The sequence below is a fragment of the Natrix helvetica genome (assembly GCF_964273705.1).
Source record: "Natrix helvetica genome assembly, chromosome: W".
NCBI lineage: Eukaryota > Metazoa > Chordata > Lepidosauria > Squamata > Natricidae > Natrix > Natrix helvetica.
Window position 1 is genome coordinate 77,003,852 of NC_138555.1, and position 20,326 is coordinate 77,024,177.

Below are 20,326 nucleotides of genomic sequence, written 5' to 3' on the forward strand. Positions count from 1 at the left end.
CTGGCAGTGGGCAGACTTAACCTGCAATCCCGCATTTCTAACCAGTGCGCCACCACGGCTCCTGGTCACGGGTAGAAAGCCCAGCCTTCGCAACTGACATAGGAAAGCATGGTTTCCCACTCGAGAACGAAGCCCCCTAACCAACCTGAGTTTCTCCTCTGGGCTTTCCTGCCTGTAGCCTCACCTATTGTACCAGTTGAAAAGCAACCAGTTGACGCCCTCCAGCTGATATTCGCGCAACTGGTTGCCGTTCTTGTATTCGTGCGAAAGTTCCAGCTTTTTCCAGGAACCTGCCTGGGGTCGAGCCTAAGGAAGAAAGGTTTACAAATTAGGTTGCCAACTACGTAACAGAGAGGGAAGGCTTTTTTGTTGAACGTGCTGAAGAGTATTTTTGATATTATGGTTAAGGTTTACCTTTCATTCATTTGGGTCAGTAATTCTGTAGAATACTCTTTTTTATTTAAAAAAAAAACGGCCCCTGCAAATTTCGTCCTCCTTTTTCTTGTTCTTTTGATGTTACCATATGAAGCAAAAGATGTATTACCTTCCATAAATCATAGGGAATTTTGCACCATGATATGTACTTTCTGCCAAGTTCTACACTTCTTAGATTTCTCTCTCTCTCCCCTCCTCTTTTCTTTTCTTCTTTCTTTTTCTTTCTTTCTTTCTTTCTTTCTTTCTTTCTTTCTTTCTTTCTCTGTTTCTTTCTTTCTCCCTCTCTCTTTCTTTCCTTTCTCCCCTTCTCTCTCTCTCCCTTTCCTGTCATTATTTTTACAAATATCTGAACATATCCAACACACTTCTCTACTTCTATTTTCCCCACAACAACCCTGAGGGATGAGTCGGGCCTAGAGAGTGACAGTTCCAAAGTCATCCGGCTGGCTTTCATCCTTAAGGCGGGACTAGAACTCACTGTCTTCCACGTGATTGGCCCAAAGTTACCCAGTCAGCTTTCACGCTTAAGACAGAACTAGAACTCACTGTCGCCTGGTGATTGGCCCAAAGTCACCTAGCCAGCTTTCATGCCTAGGGCAGGACTAGAACTCACCCAGCCGGCTTTCATGGGCCAAAGTCACCCAGTCAGCTTTCACGCTTAAGACAGAACTAGAACTCACTGTCTCCTGGTGATTGGCCCAAAGTCCCCCAGCCAGATTTCATGCCTAGGGCAGGACTAGAACTCACCCAGCCGGCTTTCATGGCTAAGGTGGGATTAGAATTCGCTCATTTAAAGAAAGGCATGGAGAGAATACTGCTAATAATAACAAAAGCTACCGATTATTAAATCTGCAATGGACTTTTGTTTGTGTTTGCTCCCCGTCCTGCAATAATGAGAAGGTACCAGAGATCAGTTAAGAGATCAGTTAACTTTTAAGACCTGAGGACTTCAACTCCCAGAGTTCTGGGGAGTTGAAGGCCACATGTCTTAAAAGTGGCAGAGGTTGGAGCGTCCTGCTTTAGAGTGTAGGGGATGCAGTTGTCACTCACCACCCGTTTGAGCTCAGGGTGTCTGGACTGGATGCGTTTAAACTCTCGGACCTTCCCTTCGTCCACGTCTTCTTTCAGCTCCCACGTGCTGTCTTCATAAGGGAGCGAACACCACTTTACCAGGTAATAGATCACAGGCTACACAATGTTTGAGGGAGAGAGGGGGGGAGGAGGGAGAGGGGGGGAGAGAGTGAAAAGAGGAGAGAGGGGGAGAAGGAAGAGAAGGAGAAGAGAGAGGGGGAGAGAAAGAGAGGGAGGGAGAGTGGGGAAGAGGGAGAAGGGAAGAGAGATAGAGAGGGAAGAGAGTGAAAGGGGGAAAGAGAGGGAAGAGAGAGGGGAGCAGAAGGGAGAAAGAGAGAGGGAGGGAGGGATGGGAGGAGAGAGGGAGAAAGAGAGAGGGAGATGGGGAGAGGGAGGGAGAGAGAAGAGAGGTAGAGAGAGAGGGAAGAATCCGACAGGGCGGGAGAGAGAGAGGGGTAGAGAGAGGGGGGAGAATCCAAGGGGGGGGAGAGGGAAGAGCGAGGGGAAGAGCAAGAGGTGAAGAGAGGGGGGAGGGAGAGGGAAGAGAGCGAAAGAGGGGAGAGAGAGGGGGAGAGAGAGGGAAGAGCAAGAGGAGGAAGAGAGAGGGAGGGAGGGAGAGGGAAGAGAGAGAGAGGATGGAGAGAAGAGGGAGAGTGGGAGACAGGGTGGGAGAGAGAAGGAGAGGGAGGAGAGAGAGGGAGGGAGAGAGGGAGAGGGGGGAGACCAATGGAGAGAGAAGGGGGGGGGGAGAGAGATGCAAGTACAGTGTTAGTCTTGTTTATTCTTTCTCTCAAACTACCATAAATGGAATAGCTCACGGAAGTCCAATCTTTAAACCCGGCCTAGACCAGAGCAAACGAAATATAACAAAAACATGGACAGCGTCAAAGACCTTTTTGTCAGCAAAACCAGGAATGTAGCAATCTGATCCCCATGTTTAGGTGCTGGAACAGAATTCTTATCCTACCAGGAAAACAGTCTTGAGTTTTGTAGATGAGAGACGATTGGTGGCATAGTTCAACACAGGGCTAACTCAATTCACAACCACTCATTTAATGATGGTCTGGAATTACGACCGCCTCGGAAAGCGTGTTTTAGGGGCAGTAAAGCATTTCTGGCGGATGCAAAATGTTACGCTACCGCCCCTGTGGCCTTATGATTTTGATCTGCATGCTTGGCAACTTCACGAAGCGCCCTGCATATGCAATTGCCAGAAATGGACTGGATTTGGGGGTTTATAAACTTTCCAAATGCATCCAGCTGGCCAACGACTCCGAAAGCCAGAACACAAAAGCCACCGGGTCAGATCCAGCGTGATTCTTGTGAAGTTCTTAGTTAGCTACTGCCTTCTCATCGGGCAGCCCGTATTTAAGTATCTTAAAGCGCAACAAAGGATGTTCGTTCTGCGCCAACTCAGAAAGTTAAAACTGCCTAAAGAGCTGCTGATTCAGTTCTACGGAGGAATGATTTGAGTCTGTCATCTGCACCTCCGTAACTGTCTGATTTGGCCCTGCAACCAAACCAGACAGGCACGGACTTCAACAGATCATTAGAACGGCAGAAAAAAACAATTGCTACCAATATTTGGCCTTCCATTGAGGACCTGTACATTGCATGAGTCAAAAAGAGGGGTGTGAAAATATCTACAGATTCCTCACATCCTGGACGTATATTGTTTCAACTCCTACCCTCAAAACGACACAATAGGGCACCGCACACCAAAACAACTAGACCCAAGAACAGTTTTTCCCCCGAACGCCATCACTCTGCTAAACAACTCATTCCCACAACACTGTCAAATAATTTACTAAGACTGTGTAACTATTCTTCTTCTCTTCCTTCTTAGTACCTATCTCTTCCCACTTATGACTTTAACCACATTGCTTGTATCTTTACAATTTATACTGTTCTATTTGTTTACTAACACAATTTGATTGTGACCTATGACTATTACTAAGTGTTGTATCTTATGATTCTTTAGGAATGTATTTTATTTTTATTTATGTACAATGAGAGCATCTGCACCAAAGAGAAATTCCTTGCGTGTCCAATCACACTTGGCCAATAAAGAATTCTATTCTATTCTATTCTATTCTATTCTATTCTATTCTATTCCATTCTATTCTATTCTTTAAGAGCCAATGTGGCGCAGTGGTTAGAATGCAGTATTGCAGGCTAACTCTGCTGACTGTCAGGAGTTCGATTCTGACTGGCTCAAGGTAGACTCAGCCTTTCGTCCTTCTGAGATCGTTAAAACGAGGACCCAGATTCTTGGGGCAATACGCTGACTCTATAAACGGCTTAAAGCACTATGAAGCGGTGTTCTATTGCTATTTGCATGTTCTACCCCATCAATTAATTTGAAAAGTACCAACACACCTCCCCGTTGTCCTTGTCAATGCTGTGCGATTCGTCCAGGATGCGATCAACTTCCACGTAGTCTGGGTTGAAAGGCTCCTCGTCCTAAAAGAGACAGGATAGCGTGAGGCGGTGTCGACTCCCGCACGAGTATCAGCCGCTGGGATTAAACAAGCCACTGGCCGGCTGAGCAATTCGGCGTCCAGAATCTGCCTAGGTTTCTATAGTCATGGGTACCTCATGGAAGAAGTGCCTCATCTGAGCCATTTTGGTCTTAAACCGTTTGAGCTTCTGGTGGATCCTCTTGTCCTTCTCCAGTTGAGCAATGGTGGCCCATTCACAGTGCAAGTAAGAGCTGAGTTGGGGAGAAATGGAGAGAGAGAAGGGTATTGTAAATGATGGGCATCCAGAAGAAAGCACTGGATCAATGGGAAGAGGTGGGATCCTTGGTGCTCTTTGAGCTTGGTCAGGGTGTCAAACTGGATTTCTTTTGAGGGCCAGATCAACACTGTAGTCCTCGTCCCGGGGCAGGGGGGGGGGGGGTTGGGGAAGCAGGACAGATGCCTCCTGCAGCATCCTGCTGGCCAAAATGGGGGGAGTGGGGCTGTCCGAGTTCCCTCCCTGTTCTCGGCCTGCATGACCTCCTGCAGCACTTGGCCAGCCAAAACGGGGCATGGGGGAGGAGGGCTCACGAAGTCCCTCACACCCTGTTTTGGTTGCCAGAGGCAACGTGGGCCAGTCCGTTGCTATTTCCAGGCAACGGACTGGCCCACGGGACAGATTTAAACACCTGTCAACTCCTAAAGTTGTCATGGTTAGGGAAGGTGGGAGGAGAGCATTCCATGCATACTTTTGGCTAGAGTCGGATCTCAGATTAATGCAGCAGGCTTGAGAGGGGTGCACCTCATAGGGGAATGTGATTTACGACACAGACTGAAGGGGAGGAAGGAACAGGAGTAAAGTTCAGCTGTAATTCAAACAAAGCTTAGATCTGACTGCAAAAAGGCCTTGCCAAATGGTGCTCCTAATAAATGATTAGTTTTGTATTGAAACTTGGCTCAATATTCGTGAATCAATTAGGGCATTTTTAGGAAACTTGACAGCACTTGAGTTTGACACCCGAGTTTGGTGGGTTTATTGCAGATATTTCATTACCCAACTATGTAACATCATCAATTATGTAGATACGGGTAGTCCTCGACTTGTAACAGTTCATTTAGTTACAAAGTTACGACGTCTCTGAAAAAAGCATTTTCCCCCACACACTTATGATCGTCGCAGCATCCCTATGGTCACATAATCAAAATTCAGATGTTTGGCCACCGGTTCATGTTGATGACGGTCACAGTGTCCCGGGGTCTCGTGATCCCCTTTTGCGACCTTCTGACAAGTGAAGTCAAGGGGGAAGCCAGGTTCACTTGGCAACCATGTGACTAATTCGACAAATTCAATGATTCTCGCTTAACAAAGGTGGCCAGGAAGGTTGTAAAATGGGGCAGAACTCACTTAACAAATGTTTTGCTTAGCAACACATATTTGGGGCTCAATTGTGGTCGTAATTCGAGGATTGCCTGTACTCTGTAACATCAACACTGATATTACCTAGTTGAGTAATGAAACGATTGCAAGAAAATAACCAAGGTCAGAGAGCACCAAGGATCCCGCAGTTCAACCCTGAGAGCGATCTGGCTCCAGAACTTCGTTCTTTTCCCAAACTGAGTCAATCCAAGCATTCCATTAGCGTTTCGGGCAATTACTTTGAGGCGTAGCTCTCCTTGTGTGCTTCCGTGCTGTAATTGCTGTTTTTTTGAGGTCTGACTAATGTATGTGTATGTATATATTCTTTGTATATAAAACCACTATTTAAATATAAACCTCTGTTTACTGTATTGGGATGGGAAACAATGGTACAATGATCCTTTCCATACAACACAGATCTGTGTTTCACCCTGTCAGAGTGCACAGTGTGACTGTGAGACAACCCAGGAGCAAATACAGTAAACAAAGGTTTGTATTTAAATAGTGGTTTTATCTACAAAGAATATATACATACACACACATACTTTAGTCAGACCTCAAAAAAACAGCAATTACAGCACGGAACCACACAAGGATAGCTACGCCTCAACAGGGCCTCTTCTTATTACAAGCTCTTAAAGTGATATCAGCCCCAAAACCTTGCTGACTCATTCCCAGCATTACATCATCATAGCAGCTGGTCAGCTCTTAAATCATTACCCTGACACACCCCTTCTATTCAATGGCCCAGCGCTGGGTGTGTTTGAAAGTGGAAAGGGAGTGGCGTACTTACTAGTTTTTGTATTTCACGAAGAATTCTTCTGCTTCTGTGAACTGCCCGTTGGGTAGCTGCCAATGGAGGTGAGAAACCAACAAAATCAGAGAACTGAAGAGGGAGGGGATTTGTGCCAGGTAAGGAGGATAAACAGAATAACAGAGTGGGACGGGATCTTGGAGGTCTTTTAGTCCAACTCTGTCCTCAAACAGGAGACCCTATATCGAGGGTCCTCAACCCCATCCATGGACTGGCACCGAAAACCAGGACACGCAAACAAGTGAAGCCCCATCTGTGGGATGCTGGCAGCATGCGAAACCGCACTCTCCGGTCCCTCGAAAAACTTTTCTCCACGGAACCAGTCTGGTCCCTGGGGACCAAAAGGCTGGGGGCTGCTGCCCTATACCATTTCAGACATTGGATGGTTGTCCAACCTCTTCTTAAAAACCTTACCTATAACTTCTAGAGGCAAGCCGTTCCACTGGTTAATTGTTCTAGCTGTCAGGAAATTTCTCCTTAGTTCTAGGCTGCTTCTCTCCTTGATTAGTTTCCATACATTGCTTCTTCTCCTACTCTCAGGTGCTTTGGAGAATACCCCCCCCCCCCTTTGTGGCAGCCCCTCAAATATTGGAAGACTGCTATCAAGTCACTGGACTTTCTTTTTAATAGATTCGACATTTACTGGATAGATCCAATTCCTGCAACCATTCTTCCTATGTTTTATCCCCCGGCCCCCTAATTATCCCAGTTGCTCCTCTCAGCGCTCGACAACATCTCAACTTTTTATACTTGTGACCAAAACTGGGTACAATATTCCAAGGAGAAGAACATGATCCAAACACAGTCTTGCATCTGGATTCAGAGCCACGATCACACTCAGCTTGAAAAACATAAAAGAACTTCTGTCACGGGTTCTGGAAGCAGCGCCTCCTAACTGTTACTAGACTAAATACACTTCTATTCCCGCTAAATGGCTCCCCGCTAAAGGACCATTTTGTAAAACAAATAAAAGAACTGAAGACCGGGCTCTGTCAGTTGGCCGGGGGGTGCGTCATGCTGGAGATGGCTAACAGATTTAAGACAAGAACCCCCTCCCCCCCACCTCATCCCACAGGCATCCTGCTCCCTTTCTCCCCCATCTTTTACTTGCAAATTATGCTTAGTTGCAGTCATCCAGCGGTTCAGACTGGATCTGGCATTTTTATCCACCTATCGAGTCCTTCCCAAGGACCTGGGTTAGGCAGAGGCTGATGTTTTGTGTTGTTAGAGGTTTTGTCGTAGGATATAAGCCGTTCCCAGTCAACCTGCCTTTTGTAATCGACGGATAATGAATTTATCAATTGTCACATGTAGCATTCATATGATGCTCCGGTTGCTTTGGGGATTGCGCCCGAGAGGCCCATTACTCTTGGTACAACCTTTTCCTTTCTTCTGCCACAGTCATTCTACTTCTATTGGCAGGCATCTATTTGCATTTTTTGTGATCTTCTCCAATTATTACCGTGTTTCCCCCAAAATAAGACAATGTCTTATTTTCTTTTGCCCCACGAAATATGGCCTTGGGATTATTATAGGGGGAGGGCTTATTGTTTTGCCGGGCAGCTGCTCCCTTGCAAGCGGGCTCCCGAAGAGCCGGGCACAGCCAAGGCATGTGGCGCTCTGCCCGCTCCCCAGCTCCTGCGGCTTGGCACATTTGGGATACCCTCTAGGTCAGTGCATGGAGCTCTGCCTGGCTGGAGAAGGGGGTTGCGTGTTCCACCCCTAGCAAGCATGCCTCCCAGCCTCACCATGCCCTGGCCAGGGCGGTGCCGCCGCCGCCACCGCCACCGCCGCCGCCACACTCTGAGCATAACTTCTTCTCTGGCTTCCAAACTCCAAACCTCGGCTGCCGAGTCTTCCAGCAGCGGCTGCTCTAGGAGTGCGCTCTATGGTTGTGGGCTGGCTGCTGGAAGACTCTTTGTCCGGAGGACTCTCTGTCTGGCAGCTGGCCCACAACCATAGAGCGCACTCCTAGAGCAGCCGCTGCTGGAAGACTCAGCAGCCGAGTTTTGGAGTTTGGAAGCCGGAGAAGAAGTTATGCTCGGAGCGTGGTGGCGGCGCCCTGGTCAGGATATGGTGAGGCTGGGAGGCATGCTTGCTGGGGGGGGGGGGGCTCCTGCAACCCCGCTCTGCAGCCGTGTAGAGTTCCATGCACTGATCTAGGGGGTATCCCGAATGTGCCAAGCCGCGGGACCGCCACGCAGCTTGGTGCCTTAGGGATCCCCCCTAGGTCAGTGAATGGCGCTTTGCCCAGCTGGAGAGGAGGTTTGCCGGGCGGTTGCTCGTGAGCGTTGTCACCTCATGGCTGCTTCGCCCCTGAGGCTGTGCCCGGCTCTTCGGGAGCCCGCTCGCAAGGGAGCAGCCGCCCGGCAACTCCCCCCTCCAGGCAGGCAGAACGCCACTCCCCAACCTAGTGGTGTCCCAAAGGCACCTAGCAATGTGAGCGCCTTTCCTCCCCTCCCTCCTCCCCCCGCGGCTTGGCGCCTTCGGGATACCGCCAGGTCAGTGAGCAGAGGGGGGGGGGTTGTCCAGGGGGCTTATTTTCAGGGGGTGGGCTTATATTTTTGCCCACGCCAAAAATGTGGCAAGGCGTTAGTTTCAGGACAGATCGTATTTTCGGGGAAACATGGTACTATGATGATTGTTCGTTGCTTCGGTGTTTTATCGGCTTTTAATGTTTGTAAGCCAACCAGAGCCAGCTCTCGGCGAGATGAGCCACAAACAAGATGAATGAATGAATGAATCAATCAATCGATCAATCAATCAATCAATCAACCAACCACCCAACCAGTGAAAAGTTAGCTATCTACCCCTTTGCCTGCCCATCCATCCATTCCCTCCCCCCCCCCCACTCCCTCTCTCCATTCATTCATCTTTGTTTGTTGCTTCAATGTTTTATTGGCTTTTAATGTTTGTAAGCCAACCAGAGTCGTCTCTGGGTGAGATAAGTGACAAACAAGCCAAATTAATGAAGTAAAAGTAAAAGTAGGAGTAGAAGAACTAAAAGTAAAAAAGTAGAAGTAAAAGTAAAAGTAGAAGTAAAAGTAAAAGTAAAAGTAGAAGTAAAAATAAAAAAGTAGAAGTAGAAGTAAAAGTAAAAGTAGAAGTAAAAGTAAAAAAGTAGAAGTAAAAGTAGAAGTAAAAAAGTAGAAGTAGAAGTAAAAGTAAAAGTAGAAGTAAAAGTAAAAAAGTAGAAGTAAAAGTAGAAGTAAAAGTAAAAAAGTAGAAGTAAAAGTAAAAAAGTAGAAGTAAAAGTAAAAGTAGAAGTAGAAGTAAAAGTAAAAAAGTAGAAGTAAAAGTAAAAGTAAAAAAGTAGAAGTAGAAGTAAAAGTAGAAGTAGTAAAAGTAAAAAAGTAGAAGTAGAAGTAAAAGTAAAAAAGTAGAAGTAAAAGTAAAAGTAGAAGTAAAAGTAAAAGTAAAAAAGTAGAAGTAGAAGTAAAAGTAAAAGTAGAAGTAAAAGTAAAAAAGTAGAAGTAAAAGTAGAAAAGTAAAAAAGTAGTATAAGTAGAAGTAAAAGTAAAAGAAGTAGTAAAAGTAAAAGTAAAAAAGTAGAAGTAAAAGTAAAAGTAAAAAAGTAGAAGTAGAAGTAAAAAAGTAGAAGTGAAAGTGAAAGTAAAAGTGAAGTAAAGTAAATCTGTGAAAGGTTGGCTATCTATCCGATTGTCTGCCCATCTATCCATCCCCCTCCTCTGTCCATTCATTCGTATTAAATTAAATTGAGGTCTTAACAGTGAGGACAATTAACCAGTGGAACTGCTTGCCTTCAGATATTGTGGGTATTTCATCACTGGAGATTTTTTAAAGAAGAGACTGGACAGTCCTTTGTCTGAAATGGTACCGGGTGTCCTGCTTGAGCAGGGGGCTGGACGAGGAGACCTCCCAGGTCCCTCCCAGCTCTATTCGGATGGATTGAACTTATCTAGCCTAAACATCCAGCCACTTGTCTTACATCTGCCTTAGGGTAAGAAGACTGAGAGCACAATCCTGCAGCTGCACTGAGGGTCTGCTATGAAGAGCCTGGACAAAACGAGCCGTGGGGCTTTGGACCCTTCCCCGTCCACCCACCACCTGGAAAAGCAAATCCTTACAACAAAGCAGGGCAGGGGCAGCTGGAAAGCCACAAGTCACTCAAGCCTTGGCAGCAGATCAAAGGATCTCACCTCCTTCTTCACCACCCGCATGGACAGGACCTTGTCTACGATGGCAGCATCCTCTTCACTCGGGTTTTCCTTCGGGCAGAAGGGGGGGGGAAAGAAAGAAGGGAGAGTTAGAGAGAGGACTTCATAAAGGCACGCAAAGGGTCACCCTGCCTGGCCTTTGACCCGGATGTTTCTGGGACGTTCCAAGTGTCCAAAAAAAAAAAAAAAAAGGAAGAACTTGGCAACGTCCTCAACCCCAAACACTCTTGATTGAGAGCTACATAAATCCACAAATATCAGATTCCGTAACGTCTTTCTTCCATCTATGCCAGGCGTGTCTAATTCAGTTTCATTGAGGGCCACATCAGGGCTGCGGTTGACCTTTGGCAAGAGGGAACGAAGCTGTCAGAGACAGAGACAAGAGGTGGAGCCTGAGCCGTACGTCACCCCTCAGATGGAGAGCCAACAGCCCCCAGGCCTGGAGGTGGCCGATGAGGAAGAGGAGGAACAGCTGAATACAGTGCCTGATGTACGGATGTGCAGAAGGCAGAGGAGAGGAGAACAGTGGAAATCCATAGGCCGGTCCTTGGGACGGAAGAGCCCCCGCTGCTAGTGAAGCCCCAACTCTAGTTCTGGGGATAAAAGGCAGGGGGGCAGAGAGGTGAACAGGCGCGGCAAACAACTTATTCATCTTTTGGACTGCCTGGCTTGTTAGCCTGCGTTGAGAGAGAAGCTTTTTCCCGGGGCTGCCGGCACCCCTAATAAAAAGAATCTTACGAGTTCGTGTCAGAGGGTTCGGGGAGCTGGGTCAGAACACTTTCCCCCCATTGATTTTGCTTGTCAAAAGGTCGCCCCAGGACACTGCAAGTCATAAATATGAGTCGGTGGCCGAGCAATGTCTGAATTTTTGATCGTGTGACCTTGGGGATAAGTGTGGGGGAAACGGGTGGTAAAGTCACCTTTTTCCACGCCCTTGTACATTCTGACGGTCACCAAACGAACGGCTGTTGAGGACTTAGCTGTAGTTAGTGGGCTCTTAACAAAGATGGATTTCACATAATTTTACCACCACTTTGCTCCGCACCGAAACTGTAAGTGATAAAACGTGGCTAAATAGGACGGCATAGAGCCGGGAGGGGAGGGGGGGTGGCCCACCCGCAGGTTGCCGCTACCGTTTCGCTCGAATCGGACGTAACCGTAATTGTACAGTGAATCATTACTACCTCCTCCAGTCCTATATTTAATTTATTTATTTTGTATTTATACCATGTATATTTATTGTTCAATTACTTTAATATGACTGTACACCGCCCCGAGTCTCTTTTGAGAGAGGGGCGGTCTAGAAATTGAATAAAGTTAAGTTAAGTTAACCAGCTAAATCATGCCAGACTAATCTTATTGCATTCTTTGATAATGTGACAAAATTAATGGAGCAGAGGAATGCCGTCGATATAGTTTACTTGGACTTCAGTAAGGCTTTTGATAAGGTAGACCATAACCTACTACTAGATAAAGTAGAAGAATGTGGGTTGGACAGCATCACCACCAGATGGATTCGTAACTGGCTGACCAACCGCACTCAACGTGTAGTCCTCAATGGAACTCCATCTACATGGAGGGAAGTCTGCAGTGGAGTACCCCAAGGCTCTGTTTTAGGCCCAGTACTCTTCAACATCTTCATCAATGATCTGGATGAGGGGATAGATGGGGAAATCATCAAATTTGCAGATGACACCAAGCTGGCAGGAATAGCCAACACTCCAGAAGATAGGCTTAAGATACAGAAGGATCTTGACAAACTTGAACATTGGGCACTATCTAATAAAATGAAATTCAATGGTGAAAAGAGTAAGGTTCTACATTTAGGCAACAAAAACGGAATGCACAGGTACAGTATAGGTGGTACCTTCCTCAGTAGTAGTAACTGTGAAAGGGATCTTGGAGTCCTAGTGGACAACCATTTAAATATGAGCCAGCAGTGTGCAGCAGCTGCCAAAAAAGCCAACACAGTTCTAGGCTGCATCAACAGAGGGATAGAATCAAGATCACGTGAAGTGTTAATACCACTTTATAATGCCTTGGTAAGGCCACACTTGGAATACGGCATTCAGTTCTGGTCGCCACGATGTAGAAAAGATGTGGAGACTCTAGAAAGAGTGTAGAGAAGAGCAACAAACACGATTAGGGGACGGGAGACTAAAACATATGAAGAACGGTTGCAGGAACTGGGTGTGTCTAGTTTAATAGAAAGAAGGACTAGGGGAGACATGATAGCAGTGTTCCAATATCTCAGGGGTTGCCACAAAGAAGAGGGAGTCAAACTATTCTCCGAAGCCCCTGAGGGTAGAACAAGAAACAATGGGTGGAAACTAATCAAGGAGAGAAGCAACTTAGAACTGAGGAGAAACTTCCTGACAGTTAGAACAATTAATCAGTGGAACAGAAGTTGCCTCCAGAAGTTGTGAATGCCCCAACACTGGAAGTCTTTAAGAAGATGTTGGATAGCCATTTGTCTGAAACAGCATAGGGTTTCCTGCCTGGGCAGGGGGTTGGACTAGAAGACCTCCGAGGTCCCTTCCAACTCTGCTATTGTATTGTATTATATTATAATGTCTATTGGGGGCTTCTAAACCTCACCAGCCCTAAGGAGCACAGCTGATGGTCAGAGACTCCGAGAGCTACGAGGGACAAATTTCCAGTAAAAAGGAACAAATCTCCTTTCTACAGAAACACACAAAAAAAGAGGGGAGGAGTGGAATTTGAATGAGATGGAATCATGTCTCCAATTGAATTATTCCCCACAGCTAAGGGACATTTTGCAGCCTTTTCCTCTCTGCGTGAAAGGTAAGTCTCTGAATTGGGGCTGGGATTTCCACCCTAAATTGCGGCAGTTGTTAAGTAGGCCGCCTGATTTGCGACAATTTTTAGGACGGTTGCTAAGCAAGCCATGCTCTTATTAAATGGATCCAGCTACAGGGTTGCTTTTTTTCCTCCAAAAAATAGCAAGAAAAGAAAAAAAAATAAGGGGGGGGGCCTGCCAACTTCAACCACGCAACTTCAAGATGCTGCAAAAATGCGAGCGGGTTGTCATCGGCCAGAATTGTGATCACGGAACCGCAGAGGCGGTACGGTTAAGTGCAAAAACAGATCGTACGTCAGGTTTCATCAAGACTGCTGTCACTGTGGAAGGTCGTGAAGCAAGCAGTCGTAAGTTGAGGACTCTCCGTAGAGGCAAACAATAGTCCATGAATTCACCATGGAGCAACCCTGGGGACAGGATTGCACTCCCGATTTTGTAAATGAGGTGCAGAATATCTGATGTATTCTAGACCAGGGGTATCAAACGCAAGGCCCTCCGAGTGCTGAAATCTGGCCCGCGGGGCCACACTGGAAACAGTGAGGGACTGGCCAGCGGTGCCTCTGCCAGTGAAAACCGGCTCCCAAGCTCCATTTCCAGCTGCGATGGCAAAACAGAGCTGGTAGAGGATTGCAGGAGGCCGTCAGAGCCGGAAACGGAGCTCGGGCTGCCCCAGGCACCCCTGACAGTGACATTGAGCAGACCACGCCCACTCTGGCCACACCCATCAGCCTGCGGTGCCTCTGCCAGCAAAAATGGAGCTTCAGAGGGCTGCCCACAGCAGCTCCCGGGCTTTGTTTTCGGCTGCGATGGCCTCCGGCAGCCCTCTCGCTAGCGAAAACTGCCTGGAGCTCTCTTTCCACTGGCAGAAGGCTGCAGGAGGCCGTTGCGGCTGAAAACGGCGGTCGGGAACCACAAGCAGGCCGCCTGAGCTCCGTTTTCACTGGCAGAGGTCTAGCAAAACAAACTGAAAACAAAGCAAAAGGAGAAATGCTTCCCTTTTTGCATTTGAGCATCCAAGAAAGGATCGGAAAGGAGAAAGGGAAAGGGGAAAGAGAAAGAAAAAGGAGAGAGAGCAAGGAAGAAAAAGGAAAGGGGAAGGAAGAAAGGAAGGAAGTTAGTTTATAATGAGAGTGAGAGAGAGTCTGAGGGAAATCCTGCCTTAGCACACGGCCACCACTGGTGCCCCTGACACAAGTGACTTTGAGCTGGCCACACACACCGCGTCCCACTGAGGTCAAACACAAACCTAATGTGGCCCTCAATGAAATTGAGTTTGACGCCTCTGTTGTAGACCTCTCCAAATTGACGGGTGGGTCATTAGGCGGAAACGACAATCCAGACCAAGGAAGCCCCTTACCACAAAGAACTGCATTGATGGTAACGTCTCTCCTTCAGGGATGGGTTCTGGAGCGGGAGGTTCTGGAGCTGGGGGCTGTTCGGTCTTAATGGGCCCGGTCACATCCAGCTCCTCGTCGTCTTCATCATCCGTGATCTTGATGTCCAGATCTTCCGTATATTTCTTTCGCTTCACCTGACGGTTCGAACGGCGTTTCTAGAGGAAGAAGAGGAGACGGTTTAAGGCACATAACATCTTAATTCATCGTCGTCTTCTAACCGCCCCATCATCCCTTGCGGGGTGGAGCCTGGGCAACTGAACAGAGCTGGCAGAGTATTTTAACGGCCGGATGCCTTTCCTTGTCACGACGTTAATTTGTTTGTCTAACTTGAGCTTCTATTCTGAGCTATACTGTAGAAATATAGCACGAGACGGAATATTTTGCAATATCTACATTTTGGGGAAACTCATTCTACGAATCCAAGCTCTGCAAAGCTGAGATAACATGCGCTGCCTTGATGTGTTCACCCAATTTCACAGTAACCAATGAGATAAATCGTAAAACAAAGTTCAGGAATATTCCTTTATCCCGTTGTTTTGCAAATCGACCCCGTTTTCCTGAAAGTAAGACCTCCTCGGATAATAAACTCAATCGGGGGTTTTGAGCGCATGCGCTAAAATAAGCCCGGTGAAGTGGAATCCAAGCTGAAATAATAATGATGAATCTGTCAAGCAACCAGCCGAAATAATAATAATAATGATGAATTTGTCTAGTAACCTAAGAGAGAATTATTTTGCGCCTCTTTAGGCTGGACGGAGTTAAAAAACTAAACCAGTCCAGTCAGAGGAGGCGTGGCCAGCAATTTGCATAACTCAGTCTCTACGCTAGTGATGGCGAAGCACGCGGAGCCATTTGTCAGGGCACACGAGGCGCTGGCCAGCTGAGTTCACCCTTTTTAAAAACCATTTTTCGCGCCCCCCCCCCAGGCTCCAGAGGCTTTATAGGAGCCTGGGGAGGGCGAAAAGAGCCTCCCCCGCCCCCCTGGAGGCCCTCCGGAGACTTCATGAGCTTCCCTGAAGCCTCCGGAGCACAAAATACGGCCCTACGAGCAAACCGGAAGTTCGGGAACGGACTTCCTGTTTGCTCGGAGGGTCGTTTTGACTGCTCCGGAGGCTCCAGGGAAGCGTCCTGAAGGTCCTTGAAGCCTTTGGAGCGCTTTAAACGACCCTCCGAGCAAACCGGAAGTGACTTCCTGTTTGCTCCGAGGGTCGTTTTGAGCACTCCGAAGGCTTCACAGAAGCCTCCTGAAGGTCCCTGAAGCCTCCGGAGGGCTTCTGGGGGGGCGGGGAGTCTGTTTTCACCCTCCCCAGGCTCCTATAAAGCCTCTGGAGCCTGGGGAGGGCGAAAAAAGCATGCAAAAATGGGGGGGGCACGCCTGTAGTGCACGCATGCGCACTGGGGGTGTGTGCATTGCATTGTGGGTGTGGCACGCCTGCACACGACCCCCCTGCGCTTCCCCCACTTATGGCACGTGAGCCAAAAAAGGTTCACCATAGCTGCTCGAGGCTAATGGACAAAGTTAACCCATGCTTGGATTCCCCCAAGCAGCGCACAGGAGAATAATAATCTCCCCGTTTATAAGGCCGACTGCTTATTTTGGGGGGGTCAAAAGATGGTACGTACACTACAAACTGTATGCTGGTTCGAAGAGAAATGCACCTGTGCCACCAGGCTCTAAGTGTGAGGAGGACAAGCAATAAAAATGAAAGTGAAACCTTCTAAGCAGCTTATAAATGTATAATATTATAAATATAATATTAAAGAGCGCCTGTCATTTCAGATCCATCATGGCCGCCCCTTTTAGTACGCATTCACTCATCTGCTGCTTGTTCTGACACTGCATCACCATTAAAAGTTAAAAGTGAATGGGACTGTCGGTGAGTCAACAGCGGGTCAGAAGAAGAGGAGCTGCTGGAGGGCAGAGATGACGGTTGCTCTTCAAAAATTATTTAATATTCAAATCAAGTCTTTTTTACTAGTGATTTCAATCGTGATTTAAATCAACTCGATTTAAATCGTGATTCAAATCATGATTTCAATCGACTCGATTTCAATCGTGATTTCAATCGACTCGATTTCAATCATGATTTCAATCGACTCGATTTCAATCGTGATTTTGATCGACTCGATTTCAATCGTGATTTTGATCGACTCGATTTCAATCAGGATTTCGATCGACTCGATTTCAATCGTGATTTCGATCGACTCGATTTCAATCGTGATTTCGATCGACTCAATTTCAATCAAATCCACCCTGCTCGCAACCTTTCTGGATCAGTAAAGGGGTGAGAGGAAGCAGTTGGAGCAAAGCAAGGTAACTATTTGGCTCCATGCGTGTGGAGCACCTTTGCAAAGCAAGCTCAGACACCTTCCATGGAGGACCTGTACACTGCACGAGTCCAAAAGGGGGCCGTGAAAATATTACAGACCCCTCGCATCATGGGCATAAATTGTTTCAACTCCTACCGTCAAAAGGACTGCACACCAAGACAATTAGACACAAGAACAGATTTTTCCCCCGACCGCCATCACTCGGCTAAACAAATAATTCCCTCACCACTGTCAAACTATTCACTAAGGCTGCATTACTATTACTATTAATCTTCTCATCGTTCCTATCTCCCATCTCCTCCCACTTAAGACTGCAGGACTTTGTACACGCTTTTAGAATGTTTTTTTTTAAATGTTTATTCGTTAACAAATAATTCATTATGATGATAATAATGAAATAATAATTTCAACTAGTAAAAACAATTTGGATATAAACTATAAATCGGGACCTGGGAAAAAGATTTATCAATTTTACTAATATATTTTTGTTTAGATTTTGTTATAAAGATATAATCTTTCCTGGGTACTTATAAACTCTACTAACAAATTTTTGTTTAGATTTCATTATAAAGATGTAATCTTTCTTGGGTCGGATGAGAGGAGATGTGATATAAATATTTTTTTTCATTTTTTTTTTAGATAAGTACAATAACAACAAGGAAATGTTAATGGATAATGTTTAATGATTTCTACATGTGTTGGCATGGGTAAAAGCAATCAGATATAAGCCTTAAATAGTGAGTTGGAGGGGGCGGGGAATATGTTATAAAAGGCTAATTATTGGAGGTTAATAGAAATAGCTAATGAATGCCAGTAGGTGGTTGTGTCTTTAAATACAAATGATTCTAGATAAAAGCACGTTGAAATAATTCTAGTCAAACGAGAATGATGGTACATTGATGGTAAAATACATAAAGATTTTTGATTTAAAATGTACAATTCAATATGAAGGAAGTATAAAGAATGATTGTGGTAGCAACACACGAAATTTATTTGTAACCAATCGACACGCTTTCTACAAGATGTAATGAAGGGTGATTCTTTTTTTGGGGGGGGGGGTGTTTTTGTTTAATTAAAACAATAAAAAAAGGACTGCAGGTCTGTACCTTTGTTGCTTGCATTCTTGCGATTTATATTGATATTGATTGTTTCCTGATTGCTTATTTGTACCGTATGATTATCATTAAGTGTTGTACCTTATGATTCTTGTCGAAGAGATCTTGTCTTTTCATGTACACTGAGAGCCTATGCACTAAAGACAAATTCCTTGTGTGTCCAATCACACTTGTCCAATAAAGAATTCTGTTCTGTTCTATTCTATTCCTCTTGGGGAAGGTAAAGGTTTCCCCTGTTCAGTAGGAGCAGTGCTCATCTCCCATTTCATAGCCGAGGGAGCCAGTATTGCCCGTGGTCATGTGGCCAGCCTGAGTATATGCTGAGGTGCAGGGAACGCTGTTCCCTTCCCACTTAAGTGGTACCTATTTATCTAGTTTCATTTTTGAACTGCTTGGTTGGCAGGAGCTGGGGAAAGGAATGGGAGCTCACCCCATCGGGTGGCGCTGGGTCTCAAACCTGGGCATTCTGATTTCCGGCTCAGTGTCTTTTAATGCCGAGTCATCACGCCCTCCCTTTTCTCTTGGGAAACGGTGGCAACAGAGCTGTTTGTGTAGCCTTAACCGAGCTAACGCTCTCCCCAGTGAGGGCCGGTCTCTGCGCTCACCTGGATGCTGGCCTCTTCCTCCTCACGCGGAGACTGCGCTGGCATCACCTCGGCGTCTGAATTGTCCGAAGAAGCGTTCCGTTTCCGTTTCTTCCCCACAACTGGCGTGATCGTGCTGGGGAAAAGGAGACAGTCACAAATGGAAATGACCTGGGTTTCCTTCCTTTGAAAAGGAAGACACTCCCCCCTCACCCCCCCCGAAAATGTTCCGCTGCTGTTTACCTGGGTTTCCCGCGTCCTTTGCTCTTGCCGGATCCCGCCTGGCCCCTGCCCTTGCGCGGCCGGTCCTCTTTGGGGATGCGCTCACCCCCGCCCTTCCGGCGCCGTTTGCGTTCTCCCGTCTCTTCTGGCCGAACGCTGGGCAGCTCGTCCTCATTCAACACCCGGGGGATGTTCTGCTCGCCCCGGGCTCGGGCCCGCGCAATGGCCTCTGCCACGATCCGGTTGGCCTTCTCCTGCTTCTTCTGATGCTCCAGCTTGCGGGATTCGTCCGAGCTGCTCCGTGTTGTGCCGCTGGAGGACGGGAGGGCTGCCACCTCGCTGCTGCTCAGCACCTTCACCACCGAGAGTCCCGAGGAGCTGCCTTGGGACGAGCTGGCCTGTAGAGAGTTACAGAATTAGAAGCCATTCTCAATGAAACTTCTGGGTTATCTCTAGATATGAGGCTGGTATTCACAAGATGGAACCCACCACCTGAAGGTGGGAAGACAGGGAGAGGCCCCGAAACTGAAGACCTAAAGACTCTTACTAAAGGCTGGTACCTTGCTCAATAGTAGTAACTGTGAGAGGGATCTTAAGAGTCCTAGTGGACAATCATTTAAATATAAGCCAGCCGGGTGCAGTAGCTACCAAAAAAGCCAACACAGTTCTAGGCTGCATAAACAGAGGGATAGAATCAAGACCACGTAAAGTGTTAATACTACTTTATAATGCCTTGGTAAGGCTGCATTCAGTATTGGTCACCATGATGTAGAAAAGATGTGGAGACTCTAGAAAGAGGGCAGAGAAGAGCAACAAAGATGATTAGGGGACTGGAAGCTAAAACATATGAGGAACAGTTGCAGGAACTGGGTATGTCTAGTTTGATGAAAAGAAGGACTAGGGGAGACATGATAGCAGTATTCCAGTATCTCAGGGGCTGCCACAAAGAAGAGGGAGTCAAACTATTCTCCAAGGCACCTAAGGGTAGGACAAGAAGCAGTGGGTGGAAACTAATCAATGAGAGAAGCAATCTAGAATCAAGAAGAAATTTGCTGATAGTTAGAACAATTAAACAGTGGAACAGCTTGCCTCCAGAAGTTATAAATGCTCCAACACTGGAAGTTTTTAAGATGTTGGATAGCCGTTTGTCTGAAGTGGTGCAAGGTTTCCTGCCTTAGCAGGTGGATGGACTAGAAGACCTCCAAGGTCCCTTCCAACTCTGCTATTCCTATTCCTATTCCATTCTTCCACAATTTCAGAAACACAAGGGAGGAGTGGCAGGTGAGGAGAACCCATTCCACCGCTAAATTTCTAGGCTGTCTGAAAAAGGGAAATAGATCTTTTCTTCTCTAGCCAACACAGACTGTGTGGAGTTGACGTATCTGTTGGGAGTATACTCCTAGTGTTGGGTAGGCAAGATATATCTATATACAATAACAAATGGTCGCTGTTGCTTTAAATGGGTGAATGTACTTATCAGCT

At 46.7% G+C, this 20,326-nt stretch overlaps 1 protein-coding gene across 11 annotated transcripts in view; it reads right to left on the bottom strand.

Moving 5' to 3' along the window:
• Nucleotides 1-20,326, bottom strand: part of LOC309400700 (chromodomain-helicase-DNA-binding protein 8-like) — a 146,461-nt gene that overhangs the window by 71,195 nt on the left and 54,940 nt on the right. For all 11 annotated transcript variants that reach the window (XM_081969320.1, XM_081969319.1, XM_081969325.1 and 8 more), the window contains 9 exons: nt 18,866-19,242; nt 18,644-18,758; nt 14,553-14,747; nt 10,357-10,425; nt 6,176-6,231; nt 4,102-4,219; nt 3,886-3,969; nt 1,486-1,623; nt 185-306 (listed from right to left, as the gene is read on the bottom strand). In XM_081969320.1, coding sequence (XP_081825446.1) covers nt 185-306; nt 1,486-1,623; nt 3,886-3,969; nt 4,102-4,219; nt 6,176-6,231; nt 10,357-10,425; nt 14,553-14,747; nt 18,644-18,758; nt 18,866-19,242 — 1,274 coding nt within the window. The remainder of the gene's footprint in view (nt 1-184; nt 307-1,485; nt 1,624-3,885; nt 3,970-4,101; nt 4,220-6,175; nt 6,232-10,356; nt 10,426-14,552; nt 14,748-18,643; nt 18,759-18,865; nt 19,243-20,326) is intronic.